The 23799-nt window shown below is 35.8% G+C and overlaps 3 protein-coding genes and 1 pseudogene across 4 annotated transcripts; 2 read left to right on the forward strand and 2 right to left on the reverse strand.

Moving 5' to 3' along the window:
- Positions 1 to 113: 113 nt before the first annotated feature.
- On the forward strand, positions 114 to 1717 carry LOC104717165 (uncharacterized). The gene is made up of 6 exons (XM_010434698.3): positions 114 to 364; positions 462 to 488; positions 586 to 648; positions 1204 to 1282; positions 1390 to 1435; positions 1543 to 1717. The coding sequence occupies exons 1-6, from the start codon at positions 323 to 325 to the stop codon at positions 1550 to 1552; spliced, it is 267 nt and encodes an 88-aa protein (XP_010433000.1). The 5' UTR covers positions 114 to 322; the 3' UTR covers positions 1553 to 1717.
- A 151-nt stretch (positions 1718 to 1868) lies between these two features.
- Positions 1869 to 2653, reverse strand: LOC104717166 (pathogenesis-related protein PR-1 pseudogene; annotated as a pseudogene). Its single transcript, XR_015568327.1, has one exon. The product of XR_015568327.1 is annotated as a pathogenesis-related protein PR-1 pseudogene (transcript).
- A 321-nt stretch (positions 2654 to 2974) lies between these two features.
- Positions 2975 to 8350, reverse strand: LOC109124592 (uncharacterized). Its single transcript, XM_010434700.3, has 17 exons — positions 8084 to 8350; positions 7865 to 7912; positions 6283 to 6403; positions 5936 to 6015; positions 5721 to 5838; positions 5444 to 5622; positions 5264 to 5346; positions 5003 to 5187; positions 4846 to 4907; positions 4608 to 4716; positions 4419 to 4538; positions 4221 to 4340; positions 4002 to 4122; positions 3769 to 3925; positions 3595 to 3667; positions 3369 to 3496; positions 2975 to 3281 (listed from the first exon to the last, which is right to left on the reverse strand). Exons 3-17 carry the CDS (start codon positions 6362 to 6364, stop codon positions 3162 to 3164), a joined length of 1737 nt encoding a protein of 578 aa, XP_010433002.2. The 5' UTR covers positions 6365 to 6403; positions 7865 to 7912; positions 8084 to 8350; the 3' UTR covers positions 2975 to 3161.
- A 14373-nt stretch (positions 8351 to 22723) lies between these two features.
- LOC147935799 (uncharacterized) lies at positions 22724 to 23206 on the forward strand. Its single transcript, XM_087470290.1, has one exon. The coding sequence runs from the start codon at positions 22724 to 22726 to the stop codon at positions 23204 to 23206; it is 483 nt and encodes a 160-aa protein (XP_087326416.1).
- Positions 23207 to 23799: the final 593 nt, after the last annotated feature.

Genomic DNA, 23799 nt, shown 5'->3' on the forward strand with positions numbered 1-23799 from the left:
CAATTAAGATTCAAAGGATTTATTTGAATGAAAATTTATTGTCTTTGAAATCTTGTGAAATTTTCAGGCAGATACTATAGGGTCAAAATAGTTAAATTAAAAATTTAATTGGGGGGGGGGAAATTGAAACAAGTGTGAAGATTTCAAGGGTTAAGAAGCTAAATATATCAAAGTTGAAAAGTGAGAACTTTTTCGCCCTTTCTTCTCTCGGTAGGAAGAGAAAAAAAAATCAGATTTTGCAAAAACAAAATTTAGGGTTTAAGAAATCTTTCTTGAGTGAGTTTCGAGCTTCTTCCGAAGAACAGTTCCAACTTCAGCAGCCATGGCGAGCACCAAAGTTCAGAGGATTATGACTCAACCTATTGTAAACTTCCTCGATTTTGATACTCTTTTTGTTTGTGTTCTCCTCTCTAAATCTCGCTCTGTTTAGATTACTAACTCTTTTACTTTTTTGATTTCAGAATCTGATCTTCAGGTTTCTCCAAAGTGTAAGTGTTTATACGATTACTCTGATTAGTTTTTTTTGTTTGTTTGTGAACCATCGATATGTTGTTACTTATAGAGTCTGGTTTGCTTATAATGCAGAAAGCTCGGATTCAGATTTGGCTTTTCGAGCAAAAAGATTTGAGGATTGAGGGACGTATTACTGTAAGTCTTAATATCCTGTTTCGGGCATAGCTTAAAAATTGAAGCTTTTGGCTTTGTTGATAGAGTTTTTTTTTTTTTTTTTTGTGTGTGCAAAAGTTGATAGTCTAAAACTATTCAATTTGACATGCTTGTGTTAACCTGAGAGGAAGAGATTGAATACGTTATCACTAATGTGATATTTTTCTCTGAGGTAGACTTATTATGTGATAGGTAACATTTGGAATTTGTCGTAATGTTAATTCTGCTTTTGGTTCGAACTTTGATTGGTACCACTGATTTAGTTACACCATGGAGCTAGATTGTATATACATTGTCTGATATTAGTAAGAGAGCCATTATTGAAAGCAATTAGTTCGATTCGTTGGGTTGGTGTGTATCATATATATCTAAGACTGTGTTTGTATTGACCATATTGCTGTTAAGATGATAACAGAGATGGTTAAGATTTATCAATGTTATGTCTTTGGTCTATCTTTTGTTTTTAATCACACAGTTGTTTAGTTTTGACTTTGACTGTTTCATTGTTTCGTTATTTTTAACTTTCCCGTTGTGCAGGGTTTTGATGAGTACATGAATTTGGTGCTGGATGAAGCTGAGGAAGTAAGCATCAAGAAGAAGACTAGAAAACCACTTGGTGAGTTGATTGTGTGACTCTTTGAACCCGTTCTTCTACAAGATTTCCGGTTCACATTTCTTACATTGTTTTCGTAATGCTAACTTGCACAAAATATTGTATTTCAGGAAGGATTTTGCTTAAAGGAGACAACATAACTCTGATGATGAACGCGTAAGTATCATTATCCTCTCATTTGTTTCCCACTCCCTCCAATTCTCAATTCTGCTCTCCCTGGATGTAAAGATATGTAACTCAATCAATCTTATATCTTATTACAGCGGGAAGTGATGTCTGTTGCAATGGAGGAATGATCTAACTATATCGGATGGTTTAAGAGTTCTTGTTTCCTCTCTTGTTTCCTTTGGGAATTGTTGTCTTTTTGCTTACTGTCAAATTGAAAAAATTCACTTGCAAAACCTTTCATAAGAAAAAAAAAGTTTCTTACATAGAAAACTCAAATCCAAGACCAAGAATATCGTAGTGTTAACAAATGTCTAATATACTTGTTTAGATCATAAGCTAATTTGCGGTCCAAAATCTGATAGTTATATAATATGTTAAGTCTTTATTAGCCAAAAGAATTGACCCTCGCATCAACCACACATAAGAAAATGTCGGACAACATGCGTTATGTTGTTTTACCGATCTCTCGTTAAACTTGGAACCAATAAAAAAATAACATTGTATACAAAAAGGAAGAGTTAAAACGCAAGAACAGCCTCTTTACGCATGAGTTTTTGACATATACAAATGGATCAAACTCAATAAGGCTTCCTACCAAGAAAATTCCCCGGGGGATCGTAATTGCAAGCCAAGAACACGCCTCCACCGCCATTGCAGATCACGTGGGCGCAGCCAATCCTTTGTGTGTTCTTCCATACAATTTGTGTGTAATGGCCACACATCTCGGCGTTGCAAGAGTTAGACCTATAGTTATAGCTCCTTGCTTCAGACAACCATCCATAAGAGGCTTGAGCCGGGCTCCAACTCTTGCCTGAACCCCAAAAGAGATTCTCACCATAGGGTCCGTTGGAATGGATCAAGGCGCAGTCCCGGCGTCTCTGGTTAGCCCACCATTGCGCGTAACGTGCCAATTTAGCGTCCCATTTTAGCGGTTTGAGCCTTAAACGAGCTCTTACTGCGTTTTGTGGACCCATGAACTGTTGTTGGTAGGTTGCGCAATGACAACATGTTACAAGTAGTATGAGAGTCGTGATTACAACCGAAACACCACTAATGTGTTTTGGAGGAGCCATCTCGGGTGAGGCTTGAGTAAAAATGATCTTTGCTTTGGTTTGGTTTTATATAAGCTTGAAATCGTTAAGAGAATTTTGTTTGTACGATTTTTAAAATATTATAAGGGGGAAAGTGTCAACTCTATGATTAAGTGGTGTACATGTTCGATTATGATAGCCACATTTGAATTTGTTTTGAATTCTTAGATTTTGTGAATAATTAAGCATGTATTATAGTATTTTTTTTATGTGTTTAATGTTATAGTTTATGCATAGTAGGTATATTAATATTATAGATTGGCCACCCCAAAAAAGTCTTGGGGTAAGAAGATTTACAATAAAGAACTTTTCGTTAACAATAATATAATAGCACTCTTTAATCTAAGATAATAAGTGTATTTTTTTTGGAACTAAGTCAGCCAGCAGTAGTTGGATATTGATGTTTCATCTTCTTTATTATCTACCTTTGACATTATTGAACCAAATTTAACTTTTTTGAAAGAATAAAGTCTAAGTAAAACCACATATAGCATGACATTATGTAGCATTTTATGCAGAGAAAGTCAAGAAAGGCTATCCAAGCCAGTTATTATTATTGTAAAAGTAGCAAAAGAGAGGTAAATGTTGCAGAGAACTTTACAGTTTTTTTGTTGATCAGGACACTATGCAAGAGCTTCGGCGATGATGGAACGGTGAGACAATTGCTGTTCGTAGAGGTCACGGAAAATACGGTATTTGGCGTCGTGATACTTCTTAATCTTAGGGTCTGATGGATGAACCACCTGAAATTCATCACAAGTGGTTAACATAACCAACATGATTGATGTAGAAATAACATCATGAGCAATGAAGTTAGAAAAGCATATTACTTGTCCAGCTGCGTTAAGAACTTTCATGGCATCATGGAGACTAGGATAGTTCTTGCAAGCAACTGCTCCAAGAATTGCTGCTCCTAAGAGAACAGACTCGCTTTCTCGTGGAAGAATAATTGGACAACCTGCGAATAGATCGATCCAGTAAGATTACTCTTCGTCCTGGATTTTTTACTGATTAGAAATATAGAAGAGGAATAATTAAGTGTGGTAGGTAATATACCAACTATATCAGCATGTTCTTGGATGAACAATGGGTTCTTTGAAAGGCCGCCACAAGCAAGCAGTGTATCAATCTAACATCATATGTAGAGACAGAAATATGAGGCGTTTTTTTTCCATGTGAAAGTGAATGTCTTGTACTGTTTCTATAGAACAATGTGTGAAGAAATCTTACTTTGTGACCATGAGCATTGCAATGCTCTACAATATGACGTGTACCATATGCGATTCCCTGTATTGTGGCGAGGTATAGCAGAGCCAACTGCTTCTCGGATGTGTCAAGAGTCATTCCGAATATGACTCCTTTCGAATTTGGGTCAGCAACAGGAGATCTGTAAGACACACAGCTTTGAATCAATATTAACTCAAGAGGGAAGAAACAGAGCAGCATCTCTCTGTTTTAGTCACCTGTTTCCGTGAAAGTCAGGAAAGATATGCATGTCTGAGGTAAGGGAGGCTATAAATGGAGAACTTGTATCTTCAGCCATCGTTTTCAAAATGTTGTTCAGCAGTTCATACACAGAAACTTCTGCAAGAGACCGGCACAAAAGCATTTAACCATTGTCATGTCAACATAAGCGACAATTAGAAGGGAAATAGTCAAAAATATCAGATTCGGTTTGTTACTCTGTGAAGCAGCACGATTTGCAAGGCGAGGAGAAGCAACATGATTTTCGATGATGTGATCAAGTAAAGCTCCAGTGGCACTTTGTCCTCCTTCTGTAAGCCAATACTCCGGAACCATTGCTGCAACAGTTTTGGTGAAACAAGAGTGAGATAATATATATCAAACAGAAAGGATACAGATAAAATATGTGTACGTACCTGACCAAAAAGGCCCCCACACGCCAGGGATAAATAGCTTTTCACGGGAGACAGCCATATGGCAAGTTGATGTGCCACATACCAAGACCATTCGAGAGCATAAGGTATCCACATCAGACTCTGAAAACGCCAATCATTAGGGACTGAGACATCACATTACGCTATACTAATATAGCAAAGTATGTTTACCTTTGGTCAAGGAGTCCGAATCTGATTTACTTTCCATTACCCCAACACCACCGGCATGAGCATCAATGAGTGAAGTCCCAACAGGAGTTCCAGCCAACAGGCCCAGTTCCTGTGAATAATAAAAAAAGAAGGATGTGAGCCGGTAAATATGTAAGAGAACGAAAATATAGACCAAAGAAGTAGGCATACTCTTAAGACCTACAGAAAAAATAAAGTGCTTGCTCAGTAAAAAACTTACCTTAGCAGCGGATGCAGTTAGACCATTACCCAGTGGATGTCCAGGAAAAGCTACACTTCGTCCTATAAGATCGTTACAAGGTAAAAGTAGAGGGTTCACCGTTCGTCTAAGAGCCTTTCTTAACAGCTAAAGCAAACAAAAAGAAAAATATGCATACCGATCTTAGCATGGTGCCCATCTACCAAATCGCCTAAGCCAATTTCTTCCCAGAACTCATCATCCCATCCACACGCTTCCATATCACGAGAAGCCTTCTCAGTCATCTGGTGCATGTGTGCATGGCCAAGATAAGTCCACTTGCACACTGTTGTGCACAAACTACGTGTATCATCTCCAGTAGCTCTAGCAGGAAAAAATAAAGAATCAGAGACCGCAAAGACAAATATGAGGGATCAAAAAGCTTGGTGGTGTGGCGCACCTGTAAGATAGCCAGTCACTCAAGTCCATCCACTTATAGACCATTGACCAAGACTCCTTAAGATTTTCTTTCACCCATAGAAGCTGCAAAAGGAGAAGTCTTTTGTTTTTGTCAAGCTCAAATAAGCAGATTGCAATCACACAAACTACTCTCAATCAAGAAATATTTATTAACCTATACCTTTGGTGGCTCCATTTCAGGAGAAACACCGCCACCACAATACTGCAAGACTGGAGAATTAAATGAGTTGATTCTCTTAGCCTGCTGAACAGCTCTATGGTCCATCCATACGATAATGTTTCTTCTTGAATCACCACTCCAAGACACAGTAACAGGGGATCCCTCAGCATCTACCGCCACTACAAACAATAAACAACAGTCACATTGTTATAAAATGTAAAGTTTCCCATGTTAAAACACACAAAAGGGTTCTAAATAAGTAGATGCTACTACAAACCGAGAGAGCACGTAGCAGCAAAGCCAATTCCTTTGACTTCCAGTTCAGAGACATTAGCAAGAGAGCAAGCAGATTTCACAGCTGCACAAACCGCATGCCAAATATCTGTTGAAGATTGCTGTTCCAATAAAAAAAAACAATCATGAATCTCTCTATAACAAATAAAGTCATGACTTTTAAGTAACTCGGATCTTTCTTTATACTAATATAATTACCTCAACACAGTCCCCATCCTTCCAAATCTGAATAGGGCTACTAGAAGAGCCTAGAAGCTTACCATTATCATCGAACAAACCTGCATCAAAATATCAACTTTTAAAAAAGCTTTTTTTGCAAAAAAAAAAAAAAAACTTTAAAAAAGCTATCAAGTGAATTGTTTGTTCCGGTGCAAGTACATCACACAAAATAATCGGACTATATTAGAACCGAAATCAAAATTTCATCGCCAACAAATCAAGAATGCATCATTCTCTTACGCATCTAAGCACGAACCACACAAATTGAAGAAGAGATTGAATATATATATAAATAGGGAAAGAAAAGAAGACAGAAGGGATCTCACCCGCACGGGCGCTTCCAGTGCCAACGTCGACACCGAGAAAAACGGAACGAGACGGCAGTGGATTTAGCTCAGCTGTGGTCATCTCTCATCTGAACAACTCAATGTTACGGAGAGGAGGGACCTACGACATATCCTATTTTATTACTATTTATTTAATTCTTTATTTTTTAACAGCAATTGGTGGTTAAACCAAAATAAAAGAAAATACATTTTTTTGGTATTGTTGTGGAACCTTAAAATAAATGGTTTTGATATATTCTAATAAATTTTTTTTTTTTATTTCTTGTTTTAAAAATGGATCAATTAATTCTGGTTATCTGGCTTTACATGTGTTTTGAGGCAATATGAGTAATTCAAAATTTCAGTTTAAATACGAAATAGTACTACTACTAGTGGAAGAAGAAAATTATCTAAAATGGCAATAAAATAAATAGTTTTGATAAAATAAAATGAAGACTCTCATTCCTTAATTTGAATTTTTTAATTGATCGTGACCAACCAAGCGTATACAGTAAAACTTCTATAGATTAATAAGGTTGAGACCATAAAAATTTATTAATTTATAAAGAGATTTTTTTTTATTTTATAGTTTTGAACATTCACTATTAAAAGTATGATAGTTTTGTTATAATTCATATTTTTATAAAAAAGTTTTAATTCATAATTTTGGCTATCGTAATGTATGTCAATAGTTTAATAGATTATCGAGATGAAAATAAGAAATATTTAGAAATTCATAGTTTAGAAGACATTGTTTTTATCATCTTTATAATAAAGTTCAAAAAGATATTGTGGTATTTTTACAACCAATTACATGTAAAAAACCAACTATCGTGTCTATGACGCGCTATAATTTTTGGATGCAATTTGATTAAACAACACAAAGAATTTGATGCAATAAAAAAGATTATAGATGAGTTCCAACAAAAATGCAAATTCACGAATAGACAAACAACAAATTAGTCATATTTCATTAAATTTTTTTAGATATATATATATATAGTTTATATCATTATTAATTTATGATATTTATGAGATCATATATTTACATAAAATTTCAAAAAAATTAGTTTATTATTTTATGTAATTATGTCACTTTTACACCATTTCAATTCATAACCAAAAAAATATTTTAATTTATAACGAATATTAATTTAAAAAATATTAGTTTATAAAGGTTCATATATACTATAACTTAATTCTGCGTTTACTCTATTATTTCTATTGTTGACTAGTTCAAAGATTAGAATTTGAACGAAGACAAAAACTAATTTCTGGAGAAATAATTTGATTTCATTTTAGCCAACAAAATAGCATGTGAGACATACTATTTTTTTTTCAATAGTTAGAGAAATCGTGATGGTGTCCATTGGTGGAGGTTTATTTTAAATTTAAATATACAGATATTTATTAAGCTTATTGAATCGAAATGCTTCTTTTTATTGGTATATGAGAAAGAGAGAAATAGTCCAAACCAAAAAAAAAAAAATGAACAAGAATTTCACAAATCAATAATTAAAACTTGGATCTAGACTGAAGGAGACTAAATCAAATGGAAAAATAGCTAATTTGATCCTCTCACCTCAGTTTTCTTTAAAATCCTTTTGAGTTTTGATGGATCTCCCGAAACCTGTCCAAGTCAACAATCAATATATGTGTATTTAAAGAAATGACAAGAGTATATATGGTCGCCAAAACCTCAAATCTTACACAAACAAAAATTAATTTCACAGTCACCGTCTAATTAATTAAACTCTGATCTAAACTGGCAAGAGACTAAGATAAGAGATGGTTTACTTACCGTTGAGTTTAGACAACAGCTCTTTAAGCACCGAAGGAATTTTCACCTTCTCCATATCAACGACCAGTATTTGATTTCCAACACAAACAGCAACCGTGTGTGCTTCACGTCTGGAATATCTCCAGTACGAAGCTAAGCCTAACACTAGATCTGTTAGAAAGAAGGTGTGTGAGTAGTGAAGAATGACCAGTCTAGTACTGTTTGCATTTTATGCACTTTTAAAAAACATTTCAGCCGTAGAGTTATATTTCTTGGCCAAAGAGATTTGATCTAATGGTCTAGATCATTTGCCTCCTATAGGCCAATGACAAATTGTCACTTAATTCTTTCAACATTTTCGTTTTTCCCCTTTTTATTTTCCTCTACCGCGCGTTAAATTTTTAATAGTAAATAACGAATTTGTACTACTTTTTTATCAATTGTATGGTTTATGAAAAATACCAATCTGATATTTGGTTAGGAACACTTTGTTCTATAACAATTTTCGTTGGATCACCTTAAATCCTTTCCCAACTTGGTTATGGTCAATAGATAATAACATTTTAAGAATGTTACTTACTATGTTCACTTTTCAAAACTATATAATCTTCACTAGTATTTAATTATTGATCCATATATGGTTATGTTTTGATTGGATATCTGTTGTGATTTTAATTTTCCGCTTCTCTTTCGTTATCTTCTTTTTATCTTCTTTTTCCTCTTCCTCACCTTTCTTTGTCAGGTAGATCCATAATTTCTCATTTGTCTCCTTTTTTCAATTAATTACATCACTCACGCTAAAGCCTTTTTTTATATATTTTCCTTGTTGAATTTCCAAATTAAAATAAAAGCTACTACGTATAACTTCCTTTCTAATTTCTAATTTCTACGTACTTCTACAGTTCTACGTATTTAAATGACAATATATATTTTTTATTGACATGATCCATGATCGTGCGAGGAAAGCAAATCTCAAACGTTTGTGACATGTGTTTTTGTTTTTGTTAATTTGTCACTTTGATTTATATAAAGTTTTAGTTCTGTATAATTTATTTGGTACATATTGTCATTTCAACTTACGATCCTAATTACACACCACAAAAACGCCGTTGCCAAACAAGAAAGGAAAATATTTTATGGAAAATATTCACTTCCATCAATCGCGAGTGATGGAAGTGAACTGATGCCAAGCGAAAAGAAAACTGATCTTATCCGGTATTCAGATAATTTTTAAGACTAATTTAGAAGAGAAATGTCAAAAAATATGAGAGTAACGCTTAAATTAATAATGTCTGAGACATCAATCAGAGTAATACTCTATCTCTTCTTTCTCCAAGATTTTTCCTTTTTTTTAATTCGTATATAGTTAGAATTGAAGAGCAACGCGTAGAAAATTGCACAACATGTATTCAATCACACAAAAGAGATGGTATAAAGATTGTTGTTTGTTCCGTTGCATTGTGCATTTTGATTTGGTCACAATTACATTATCGTTGCGACAAAGAGATTACGTCTCTCCGTTTTTTTTTTTTGCAGTAGTTTTAATTACATTTCATTTTTTAATATAATACATTCTAATACAGTAATATATACTGTAGGCTAAAGAATATACTAATTCAAATCTGCATGTCATGCATGCAGAATTTTTTTCTTAATTGCATGTGACAAGATCGATCTCGAACCATGTTATAGCCCGGGATATATAAATCATATAACTATTAAAATGTACCACCGAACGTGCATACCCATTTTATCCGATATTCCGATCCACTCATCAACTAAGCGGTTACATTTTTTTGGTTGTCAAATCGTCTGTGTCCCATAACTATTGGGTGATGATGTGTCACTTCCCTGTAAGTGAACTAAAAACAAAATGCTTTTGTTTTCTTTTTACACTAGCTACTACTAACTCAACTTATCCAAAAGTTTTAGCGCATGATGCATCCATTTTTACCCAAAAAAAACACACACATGATTTGACACTGGTACCAAAATGATTTGGGCCCTCGAGGTATTAATTCAGGTGTGGAACACGTCACAATACATAGTATGCACGTTGAGCAAATTTCTGTTTCTAACATATCACACATACGCGAGCTGTCATAATTGCTATTAATCAAATTAAACCCCGTAGGCCGCCGTGTTATTACTATTTGGATGATTAAGAGAAAGAGATGCCATTTTCAGAGGAAAAAACCCTCCTTCAGAGAAAACCTTGATGAGTGAGAAACTGAGACGTATGACTCGAATCAATGTGTCAACGCAGACCTTTGCAAGTCTAAGAGTTTTTCCAAAAGTGCAAGAATTCATGTCCTGTCGTAAACTATATGAGGAGAAATAAATTAAGGACAAGGCAAGAGCAAAAAAGCATGATCGAGAAGACATTCTCATATTCATGTGGTAATAGAGGAAAAAAATTTCCGCATATTCAAGGGTTGTTGGTTCTCTATGCAGATTACACATAAAAGGCTAAAAGCCATATATATATAGAGTAGTAACAACGTGACCTAATTAAACAATTATGAAACAAAATAGAAGTTTCTAGTTGGAGGAGGATTTATTCAACCACATAGTTTGGATTTGAACAAAACCAAAGAAGGATACCAGCAATATACCACGTAGAATTAAGATAATTAATGTACATAATATCATGAATCTCTGAGTGAGAAAAATACTAAATGTGCCAATTAAATCTCCTTGATCTTATCAGAATAACGTATATAAGGTTGCAAGACTCCAATGTCGAGTTGCATTGAAGACAAGTATGGGGGATGGCATGAATCTATATTATTATTTTTTTGTTATTTTTGTCTTTAGTATTCAACGGGCTAGCCAAGTAATGAAGCTTTGTTTGTGATTTGTGAATATATCATAGTTGCTCGCTTATGACCAAAACTAACATTCTAATACAATATATAATACAACTCATATAATTTTTTTGGTAATGTTAAAATTAATTGATCGAGCTTAAATTTCAACTTCATTTAATATTGGAAATTTGGAACTCCATATAATGAATTAAGGTATGACCATAAAGTGTCTGATCTCTAAAGTTTGGCTATGAGTTTCATCATGGTATTAAGTTTACTTGTAAGTGCTTAAACAAGAGATGAGACTGGTATTGTGGCTTTGGATGGGGAGTACTGCTAAATGTGCAAAACATATATGAGATACGTTATTGCAAAACATACAGAAATAATATTTTTTATTAAATAGAAGATCATCATGAGCTATATTGGCACGTTAAAGTCGTAAAGGTAATTCTTATTAGCTTCATTGAGTTACCATTCCCATACATGGTTAACAACTTCAATCCAGAGTAAGGATTAGTCATTGATAGAAAGAGTGAATGCCAGTGCATGGTCGCTTCTCGCTTGTGTCATACACCATAGATCCTCCTGTCTTCGTATTCTCCTAAAAGTTTCTTCTCTTAAAAGTTCATCAGGTAAATCCATAATTGTTGTACTCTTCTCACTCGCCATGTCTTCTTCTACTCCAGCCCTTCGTTTCATCTTCTTCTTCTACTCCAGCCCTTCTTCTTCTTCTTTGATACATCCTCTGATATATATAACTACAAGGTTCTTGATTCAACACTTTCTCTTTTCTGCTTTGTGATAATCATTTGTATTAAGTAATATCTCATTCTCTTTGTGAAGTAATACTTTATCTTCTGTGTCAATTCTTCCGGCATTTGTATCATGTAATGTATTAGCCTCTGTGTCAGTTTTGTCTTGTTTTAGTAGAGAATCCATGACATGTTCTAAGCCTTATAAAACTTCAATCAACACAACATTTTCAATCTCTCCCTTGGTGATTGAGTTTTATAATCCATGTTCCTTTTTAAACCAGCTTCAATCTCTCCCTTAATGATTGACTTTTCAATTCTATGCATCTTATAAACTCAGTCATCACAATATCTTCAATCTCTCCCTTGATGACTGAGTTTTAAATCTCCTTCAATCTCTGATTTTATGGTACATCATGTAATGTGTCTTGAAAGATCAAACATCCTCATTCTCCCCCTTTTTAACTTAGTTTGATACTCAATCACATTTTTAATCTCTAACCACTAGTAGAGCTTCTCCATAATATTTGCTCTTAGCTCACAACAGACTTTACATTCTCTTCTCCCCCAGCTTGAGTGCCAACTAAGTTAAAAACAACCAACATATCAATTTGACTCACCTTAAGTGTTTCAGCTTTGCACAACATCTTAACTAGTCTTGCATTATACCCGCTGTTAAACAATCTCTGTAACCCTGCAACTATCCTCTGTTGTGTTGCTCATCACTTCTCAGCCTTGAGTACTCTACTTATTTGCATGAACCATTATTCATAAGAAATTGGGTAACCTGAGATGATCCCTTCTCATGCGCAACCTTGAATACTCCTTGAAATTGTGATATAAACATCTCCACCTCATAATCGATTTGTGAATCCATATGGAAAAAAAAAAAATCTCGAACACAAAACTCCACCAGAAACTGCAGCCGCCAATATCACAAAACTCCACCATAATTGATTTAGATTTAAGTTCCCTTTTTTTCTTCTCTTTGCTTTCCAATATTGAAGGTCTCTTTCTCCTTGTGGTAGCAACAGATCTAGTGTTACTCCTAACTCCACTTGAAAAAATACCACATACATAACAACTCTTTCCTTTCCAAAGTGTTACTCCTAACTCCACTTGAAAATTCTTCACATCACCACCATGAGCCAAGCTTGTTTTCTTCTAGCAAAATCTCTTTAAAACCCTTTGACTGAACTTTTCTTCCCATGACAACTTCTCAATCAACATGCCTTGGTATAGAAAGTTTTATGTCTCAATCTCTCTCTTAGTCTCAGTTTCGATCACTCTGTCTCAAAGCCTTCTCCAAAAACGCTTTTCAGCATTCTTCTTAGAAATTCTTTAGTGCATAAGACTCTGAATCAACTGTTCTGCAATATTATCATTCAACTATGTTCACGGACTCCAAATCCAGTTCTCTTTTACCAGAATCTAGTTCAACATGTCTACAGTATCTCTGCCAAATTTTATCCCATTCTGAGTTCATTTGGTCCTCCTTTTGATGTCACCACTGGAACTGGTCAAATCTGAAACTTCGAATAAACTGATTCCGGAACAGACTGAAGATGCTTGAATAAAAAGCAATTCAACCTTCAAAACTTCAATCCAACCGTTGAATCTCAATTCCGTAATAGCACAAAGCGCCTCACAAAATTTCAGCATGATCATATTACTTTGGGATCTCCAAACCCTCTCTTGAAGTTGCTATCTTGAAACAGATATTCGTTCTCTTTCTCAGAAAAAAAACCTTCTCTCTTTTGATGATGTTAACTACACTATATTTTCCTAATCACATTCTGAAGAAAACTCTAGCTTTCTGACCTCTTCTTCATTACATAATCAGAGATCTTGTTTAAGCCGAATAAAGCACAATATCTTTCTTGCTTTTCTAGGAACCTTTTGTAACCGCATTCACATACAGCTCTCCTTTCCACCAAGAGAACTTCCATAACAATGCTTGATCACAACCCTTGATAACTTCTCCATTCTCATGTAGTGAATCCAAAAGTTGTTCTTGTTACCAACCACATAACCTTAACCAATTCACTTATACTAACCACATTATGCTTAATCCTGAGTTACTCAAACTCTGAGCACAGATTGATCCCGACCAACTTCTCTAAAACCAGTGATTATCAATTGAGACTTCAGATAATTTCCAGAAAACAGATGATCCTTGTATTGGCAAGCTTCTAGTGATGATGACTTCACAGAGAACTAAAGGTATTCAAAGATCTTTGTGCCTGATAACCTTAGCTCTACTTCTTCAAGTTAAGATCTTTCCCATTACCCTCTAGCTCACCAAAAGTGTTGCGTTAACTAGGCTGTCTACTAGTGACTTCATCCAAGAACCTTAAGTCACTGACACCTATTTCATTGTGCAGTCATTCCCAATGGCATAAGTTCTAAAAGCAACATTAAATACCATTTTATTCCATTAATCTTCTCCTTCCCTGTGATATAACCTTTCACCAAACCTTTTCTCAACAAAACCTTCGGAGAAACACAAGTCGTAGAGCCACAAACTACATGAGAGATTCCATCTAAAGAAAAATATCTTATTTTTTGAGCTTGCAGAGACTCCATCAACTTGTACTAAAGCCATTTTTTTCAATCTATCTTGATATAGTCTTGATGCAGAGCATAAACGGAATAGCAATACAACCCAGAAAATCATGAAACTTGGTGACAACATCCACACTAGTCACATGAAATCACAGGAAAAAACGGATCAAGATTTGGGTTTATGGTTTGAGAGTTATAGCCGATTTCCCTTGACAGGTCAGGAATAATGTAGCCTGCAAGTCGCCAACTTTGAAAGAAATTTGCCGTCAATCCACATAGAATCAGTAGATGATATATATATAATTGGAAAGATCTCACTTTCAAATTTCTATAACAACTTTCAGAGCTCAAATCTAAGGTCTGTAGCCAACGCAAACGAAGAAGAAGAAACGAACCAAGAAACTGAAAAACTGTCTTGAACCTGAAACCTTTTTTTTTTTTTTTCATCATTCTTCCTCTGATCTACTTTCTTTGATTTAGAGATGCATCACGTTTCTTCTTCATTATTCCTGGATTTCAAGTACATGGTTCCTCTTTGCTTTACTTGAATAGCCAACCTCTTGCAATGGTAAAAGCTTGCTCTTTCCGGTGATTGCTGTACTTGAGTCTATACAAAATCTTCTCCAAAATTGATCCTCTTCTTCCCCATTCTTAAAGACATCTTTGACTCCATGATCTATCATATCGAATTAGAAATTCAGAAACTGAAATTATCAAAGCCACCAAACCCACAATTTAAACTTTCTTCTAGTTGTCTTCAGATTGTGAGTTTGTAGACAACATTCTGATCTCATAATTGTATCAAATCAGTTCATGACTTCCATCTTCTTTTAAAAACTTTGATTAAAATCTGAGATGAGCTTAGTTTTCTCACAGAGAAGATCCGTACCCAAACCCTTTAGAATGAGACCATCCTTCACTAAGGAAGCAACATGGTGTTGATAAAGTCCGGATGTTGACTGATGACATCGTACAACTCCAGTTGCTTTGTTTGTAACTCTAATAGGCTTCATTTGTCTATAACAGAACATCATAGAAACATGGACTATTGTCATCATCTTGATCTCGTAGATCTGCTCCAGCATAACTAACATGCCCATCTCCTTCTCTTAGCCGATTTTCCACTTCTCAAATTGAAAACTATGGGAAATTTTGTTGACATACCTAAGAGATCTTCTTTGCTATAAAACGCAACAAGCTCACCAATGGAATTCCTGCATTTTCTTTCTTTGCTAGTGTGAGCTAGCAACAACATCCTCTTTCTCATCTTATCAACTAGCAAAGACAGTGACAGAAAAGTGAGCCTCTCTCTATGATTTTCTCTGGCTTCCAAGCTAGAAACCAGATCTTTATCCAAATTTCAAATTGGACAGCTCTTTCCGTCGTGGTCTCTCTTGTCACAAATCATGAATTTACAAGTTGACAAGTAAGATTATTGCTTCTGATTTCTTCTTTCCTGGATGTATCAACAATTTTTATAGATTCCAATCTCTTGTCAGGTGACCTTAAAAGCCTGCTTCGAGACCATCGTAATAAACCAGAGTTCTTCCACCAGATAATCTTTTTTCTTCAAAGCTTTGTATGATTTTCCAGAGTTCTTGCAAACTCTTGCACAGATTCAATTCAAAAACACCCAACTTGGTTTTTCAACTTGAATGATCAATCCCGAAATTAACTCAGCTTCTCTCTAGAACATAATCTGAAGTTTGGAACTTTCCTGAACCTTTACGACATGTCTTTCCAATTAAAAAAACTTCTTTTACCTTTAATGCTGCTCACATATCCTCTCTCCTTATGTATTATGCCCACAGTTGCATCAATCTTTTGTTTAACTTCTTTTCAAACACAAATTTAGGAAAGTGATTACCACCATCAATCAGAAATCAACTTCTCTTGCGAGCTTCACTATCACAAAAACCTCTTCAATTTGATTGATATGTGAGATTCTCAGCCTTTAATTTCACGGAATCGACCTTGTTGCTTCTTCCTCCTTTTTTCTTTTTACCTCTACGATATGATTTTAGAACCAAATTGGTGAATTTTCTTTTTCGCTCCAATCTCTCCGAGACCTAACTCGGATTTCTAACAACCAGAGAACATCTATTTGATGAACCACCCATCAATATTTTGCTTTTTATTGAATCAGGTTTTCTCTTTCTTCCATGGAAACCCAGCAAATATTCAGTACGTAGATATTTCTTTACTTCCCAATTAAGGCCGACAACACCGGCCATAGCCATGATTGTTATCTTTTTAGGAAACGCATATTCTAACGTTTCCGGTCAACTCAATACTTCTTATGCCTCTCTCCAAAAAACTATTCCCTCTGTTTCAAAATATAAGATGTTTTGAGTGAAATCAAGCAGATTAAGAAATAACCACTTTAAAAAAGTTCAACCAATCATAAACAAGACTGCATAAAATAAATAATAAAAAATATAAAAGTAATCTAAAAGTTACTTAAAAAGTTGAAAACATCTTATATTATGAAACAAAGAAAAACCTCTAAAACATCCTATATTGTGAAACAGAGGGAGTATTTCTTTATACCTTTGTCTTCGTGAATACTCGTCCTTCTCATATACTTTCGATTCTTTGCTAGCCACAAATCCAGGACCATACCCGAAACAAGAGCTTATCTCTATCGAGCCCCGCTCTAATACCAATTAAAACACATATTTGTGGTTAAGTCTATATGTTCGAGTATGTGTATGATCGACTTCGAGATTGTATGTGCATAAAGTAAATAAGACACACAAGCTTTGTTAACAGAGTTCGGTTTTTCCTACATCCCCGAGACCTAGTCCAGAACAAATCCACTATAACAAGATTGTAATTACAATTGCTATGATATCGAATCATTCTTTTCTAGATGAATAAACCATCAAAATATCTCTCTACCACACATCTTATGTGCATCTCTTGAAAATATCTTGAAGCGCGCAAGTCTTCATGAAGTGCCCTCTTGATAATTAAGTATCCAAAACTAACACGGAGGGATTGAAGAGATTTGTCATAATCTCTCACTCCACACCCGTAAACCTTCCCAAAAGTGTAAAACACAGAGTTAGATCTTAGTCACACCAAAACATTTCATAAAAAACACACAAATTTTTTTTGAGGTAAGAGTATTTACCGTAGCGTTCCCAATCCCAAGCATCTTCACTAATTTCGCCGGCATCTGTTTCACCTTCTGTAGATCAAGAATGAGTATACTTTTTCCATGACAAAAAGCCATCGTGTGAGCCACGTCATCAGTGGCATGACATGGGAAACCAACGATCAGTTTGACTTTCGTCTCCTCTGCTTTCTTGCGCTCGGACGTGATTCGAGTTTTTTCCCACCATCGTCATCAACTTGTAGTCTCCGTACGAGAAACCATATTAACTAGTTATTGTTAATATGTATGGTAATATGTAACATGTTAATTATATGACCCATATTTATAGGACCCATACAATCTCAATGGATAAGCCCCATTTAAACTAATTTGATTTTTAGCTACATGTTTTCAACTTATATAATATATAGGATTTAGTATGGGGCATATGCTCTACCCAACTCTAACGTGGATCTGTCCTAAGGACTAAGTCAATAAGTAATTACTAGGGATCAGATGGTCAAGGTACTTATCTTGCACAACATCATTTGGAGTTGTTATTGTGTCTTGTTTTTTAAATTTCAAACTTTTTTTCTCGTGTGTCATGATGAAGACACGGAGTGGAATGTGGTATATAATTCGTATTTGAAAATTGACATCTCAAATCATTTATAAACTTGCTTTGGTATCTATTTTTAAAAAATTATAAACCTTCCTTTGTTTAATTTGATTTATTTTCTGGATTAATCCTAACTTAGACTTATAGATACATTATTTTTGAGCTTGTGTTAATTTTCTTGTTTTTTTTTTGAATATATACTACTTAAAAAACATTTATTTATTAAATCCTCATTAATATGACTAAACTTTTGTATATTATTGTACTTAATTGATTTGGATAAAAAAAAAGAAAAAAAAATACAGTTTTGATGGAATCAACTCTAGTAGAGTCGGTAAATTATGCATGTATTATTATTCAGTACTAAATTTTATCACTAATTATAACGACTTATTTTTTACTATGCTTTTATCATTATAAGTTTATTAGACTATTTTACTACGCTTATCCATTGGGATTGTATGGTTTATGTGATAAATGACAATCTGTCAATTAATTTAGACGAAATACGGGGAAAGGTCGACAATATTCAACTTATTATTGTGGTCTGATGGCAATTCGTGAGTTTTGTAGAATAAGGGGATTGCAGGTTCGAATCCGCTTAACAACGTTTTTTTGATTGATTTTTTTTTTTTTTTGACAAACAATCTTCTTTTTCTTCACCGGATTAAATTGTTGGTGGAGAGAGCACGTGGCACCAAAGCCTATTCCTTTCACTTCGAGGGTAAGTGCATATATAGATAGTTGCTTTCCACACACGACTCGTAGATCCGGCAAGTTTTAGAATTGGAACTTTCTTGCTCCACACGTTTGGTCGTTCCTAGAAGGAAAAAAATATTAAATAAACATGTGCTAACAACTATGGAAGAGTAGCTATCAAAATTTGGAAGTTAAATAAAGGAATAGCAATTGAAAAGGCAGTAGTGCACTAATATGGAAATTCAACCAGAATATGGAGTAGCGATTGAAAAGGAAATAGTGCTTTCCTGAATATTGGATTTGGAAATTCACAAGAAGCTTATAAAGAGAGCTGCAAACTGGGAGGAGATTCAGAGAAAGTGCTCAGCCTAAACAGAAAAGAAGAGATGAAGGTGGATATGAAGAATGAGATGTGGAAGATGAAGGCGAGGATGAAGTATGAGAAGATGAAAAAGAAGAGGAAGCAAGAGAAGAGGAAGATGATGATGGAGATTGAGAAAGAGAGGAAGATGATGATGGAGATTGAGAAAGAGAGGAAGAAGATGAATAGAAAGAATGAGATGGAGAAGAAGAGGATGAAGATGAAGATGAAAAAAGAGAAGAGGATGATGAAAAGAAGGTTGGCATAGAAAAAGGCACAAGTATTATGGATCTACCCGATGAAATTCTGAGAGATGAAATTTTTAGGAGGATACGAGAACCGGATGATCTCTGGTCTATGACAATAGCGACCAAACACTGGAAGAAACTCTTTGACTCCATGACTAATCCTTACTCTGGATTGGACGACATATCATGTCTATCAAAAATCAAGTTTAGTTTGAGCAAGGATGGGAAGAGAGTAAGATCATTCTTTACTTTTTCTTTCTAGAATTACGGGCACAAGTCGCGGCCGAAGTTTATTTGTTTCTCTCGTTTTGGTTTTGAAGCAGAGTTGCAAAATAAGTATTAATTAATTACTATTACTATTACAAAACTGTATCATCCTAATTAGTAAAAGAAATATTAGTAAACTAAACGGATTTATATTTTTTTGTATGTGGCTATGCAACCCCAATATTTTTTTTTGTCAAAGAGCTATGCAAACCTCGATTCGATCAAGGATAAAGTGCAGAAACTAGCCGCATGTTATTACTATTTGGATGATTAAGAGAGAGAGAGATGCTATATTCAGAGAAAAAAACCCTTCTTCAGCGAAAACCTTGAAGAGTGAGAAACTAAGACGTATGACTCGAATCAATGTGTCAACGCAGACCTTGGCAAGTCTAAGAATTTCGCCAAAAGTGCAAGAAGTCATGCCCTGCCGTAAACTATTTGAGGAAAAATAAAGGACAAGGCATAAGATTGGAAAAAGACAAGAGCAAAAAAGCATGATCGAGAAGACAATCTCATATGCATGTGCTAATAGAAGAAAAAACTTGTGCGTATATTCAGAGGGGTTTGTTGGTTCTCTATGCAGATTACACATAAAATATTTCATAAAACTAAAAGGGTAAAAGCCAAATAGAGTAACAACAGGTGGCCTGATTCAACAATAATGAGACAAAATAAAAGCCAGATAGAGATTAACATAATAAACCCAAACTCAGAGCCAGAGACTTAAGAGGAGGAATCCATTATTGGAAAAAAAAAAAAAAATGAATGACAAGCTAGAGATTTGGTAGTCTCTTTTAGAATCACCATGCGTTGGCTTTTATGGCCTCCAAAGAGCACTTGAAGGCCCTCAATGGATGCTACACGCTTCTTTAGAACGGAAACGGAAAGTATCTATCTCCAAGTCTGATATGAATGGAAAGTATCTACCACCAATACGGAGAGATTGAAGGGATCTCACATACCCTCTCACTCCACACCCATACACCTCAAAAATATAAAATATTGGTGGTCTAGTGTGCATTTTGTAGAATAATTCATAGTTTTTAATCATTATAATGCAAATACTTTTCTAATTTGTGTGTTTTCATGTATTTTAAGTTTTTTAAGATTTATTTTTTGGTGAAATTACATTGTTTTGTAGGTTTATCAACTAATTTAACCAGATAAACATATGAATGTTAGTTTATCTGAATATATATGTATGTATCTATTAAATTAATTTTATAATTTTGACATTTTTTAAAACGAATACAACTGAAGTCCCAAGTTATTATGATAAACTAAAAAAATATTTATTAATAATAATATTTTTTTTTGTTAAAAATATCATATTTGTTTAGGATCCTATCAACGTTTGGACAGCCATATTGATGCAGCGCATCTTCTTCTTTCCTTTTTCTTTTCTGTTGGGCTTTTGTCTTCTTTATTTTGCGTGGGCTTTACGTTTCGTTTGAGTTATGCTAAATCGGGTTTTATTTTAATTTAGGGTTTTATTTTCTTCTTTGTATAAATAGCTTCTCACGTTTCATTGAGAAGAACAACTTTTATTGAATAATATCTCAGAGCTTTTAGCTTCTTTTTTTTTCTAGTTTATCGGATATTCTCTCTTGAATCAACGATCTGCAAGCTTGTCTATTGTCGGTATTCTCTGAATCAACGACATTAAGACAACCCTTTTGTTTGGCTATTCTCAGGAATCAACGAACACAAGGAACTCTATCGGTTACGCTGCGCCAGTTTTCGTATCAGAGCTAAAGACGGTCTGCATCAATTTGTCGCCTCTTTAGTCATGGCTCCAACACGCAACTCAAAGAAACCAGACGGACGTGACGAGGATTCCTTCAACGAATGGGCTGAGCTTCGACAAACCTTATTGTCGATGCAGGAGAACATTCAGGCAACGATCGCTCAGTCCATGCAAGCGTTGGCGGAGACGGTTCTGCAGAACCAGTTTCAACAACAAGTCGAGGACTATGAGAGTTCAGATGGTAGCCTCGGGAACCCTTTCGCTCGTGATCGCAAACCAAAACAGAGGCATCACGGTGGAACTGGGGATCGAGACCGTGAAGATAACAGGTGGGAATCGGATTTCAAACTCGAGTTACCTGAATTCCATGGCAGCATTCGTGGGGATGAGCTGTTAGATTGGCTCACCGCTGTGGATGAGGTGATGGAGTTTAAACACGTCCCAGAGGAAAGGAAGGTTGCTTTGGTAGCTACCAAGTTTCGGGGACGAGCAGCGTCATGGTGGACGCAGTTCAAGGCGACAAGGTCTCAAACAAGCAAGACAAGGATCGAGTCGTGGGATAAGTTGCAGAAGCACCTCAAACAAACTTTTCACCCACAGAACTATGAACGTACGATGTACAACCGGTTACAAAACTTGCGACAAGGGGCTCGTTCGGTCGACGAGTATGCAGATGAATTGTTCTTGTTGATCACAAGGAATGAAATCTTTGACAGTGAAATCCAGTTGGTTTCTCGTTTTATTGGTGGATTGAGACCTCAAATTCAGAACTCTCTAAATCAGTTTGATCCGACTACTATTGCGGAGGCTCACCGGAGGGTTGTGGCTTTTGAACAGCAAATCAAGGCAACTACGGCTTGGAACTCTAGCAACCGACCTCGCAGCTTTGGAGGTGGTAACACGGAAGGGGGAAAGCCTCAGCTATCCATCAAGGAAGCGGAGCATGTGGCTGCGTCTACGAGCAATGCACCACCTAAGGGTCAGAACGTGCGGCGTTCAACATGGACGAACGCGTTGCGGTGTTTTACTTGTGGAGAACCAGGACATCTCATGACCGCATGTCCTCAAAAGACTCGACGAGGTTTGTTGATGGACGAAGTTGTGTGGGATGAGGATGGTGTCGAGCATGGAGATGAGGGTTTGGAGCTGGAAGAAGAGCGTAGTGCGGGTGACACGGGAGCTATGCTGGTGGATAGAGTTTGTTTGGCTCCTGTTGTGTTGAGGAACCGTGGCTTCGCACCAATATTTTTCAGTCGACCTGTACTGTTAAGGGCAAGATTTGTCGTTTTGTGATTGACTCGGGCAGTAGCCGTAATGTCGTGTCGGAGGAGGCGGTGAAGAAACTGGGTTTACAACGAGAGGCTATTTCGGTACCTTATAAACTAACTTGGTTAAATAAAGGAACGGATATTTGCATCTCCCATCGTTCGTTGGTGTCGCTATCCATTGGCAAGCATTACAAGGATAAATTTTATTGCGATATTGTGCCTATGGACGTGGGACATTTAATTCTAGGACGTCCGTGGCAGTACGATCGTGATGTCTCACATAATGGCAAAACTAACGTTTATAGTTTTGTTTTCGAGAATAGGCGCATAGTGTTGATTCCGAATCATGTGCCTACGACGTCATTGTCGAGTAATTTGGGTAAGGAAGGCCTTGGGAAGGAGATGGTCGTGTCACATGGGGATAAGGTGTTGTTCTGCTCTCCTACAACATTTGAAGCAGAATTTAAAGATATGGGCTTTGTTGTAGTATTGTTATCCACAAGTGTCTCGTTAGGTTCTACATCACCATTGGAACCGTGGGTTGCAGACTTACTACATGATTTTTCAGATGTTTTTTCAGCTGAGTTACCTGAAGGGCTCCCTCCTCTTCGTAATATCCAGCATCAAATAGATCTGGTTCCGGGAGCCGCTCTTCCAAATTGTCCCCATTACCATATGAGCCCGCAAGAGCATGAAGAGTTGTGACGTCAGGTTGAAGACCTCGTTGCAAAAGGCCATGTCCGAGAAAGTTTGAGTCTGTGTGCGGTGCTAGCTCTCCTTTTTTCAAAAAAAGATGGTTCTTGGAGAATGTGTGTGGACAGTCGGGTAATTAACAAAATTACCGTCCGCTATCATTTCCCTATTCCGCGACTAGATGACTTATTGGATCAAATAGGGACTGCAACCATATTTTCCAAGTTGGATCTCAAGAGTGGTTATCATCAAATCCGTATTCAGCCAGGAGATGAGTGGAAAACTGCGTTGAAAACAAGATAAGGGTTGTTTGAGTTGATGGTGATGCCGTTTGGTCTGTCTAATGCTCCTAGCACTTTTATGTGTGTGATGAATCAAGCTTTGCGACCATTCATTGGTAAGTTTGTGGTTGTTTACTTTGATGACATCTTGATCTTCAACTCTTCTATTACTGCACATCAAGATCATCTTCGTCAAGTTTTGTTGATTCTTCATCAAGAGACGTTTTATGTGGCGAAGCAAAAGTGTGAGCTGGGAGTCAATCGGGTGTTATTTTTGGGATATGTGGTATCTTTGGATGGGTTGTCCATGGACATGAGTAAGGT

Source organism: Camelina sativa, chromosome 10, assembly GCF_030686135.1.
Source record: "Camelina sativa cultivar CO46 ecotype springtype chromosome 10, ASM3068613v1".
NCBI classification, from domain to species: Eukaryota; Viridiplantae; Streptophyta; class Magnoliopsida; order Brassicales; family Brassicaceae; genus Camelina; species Camelina sativa.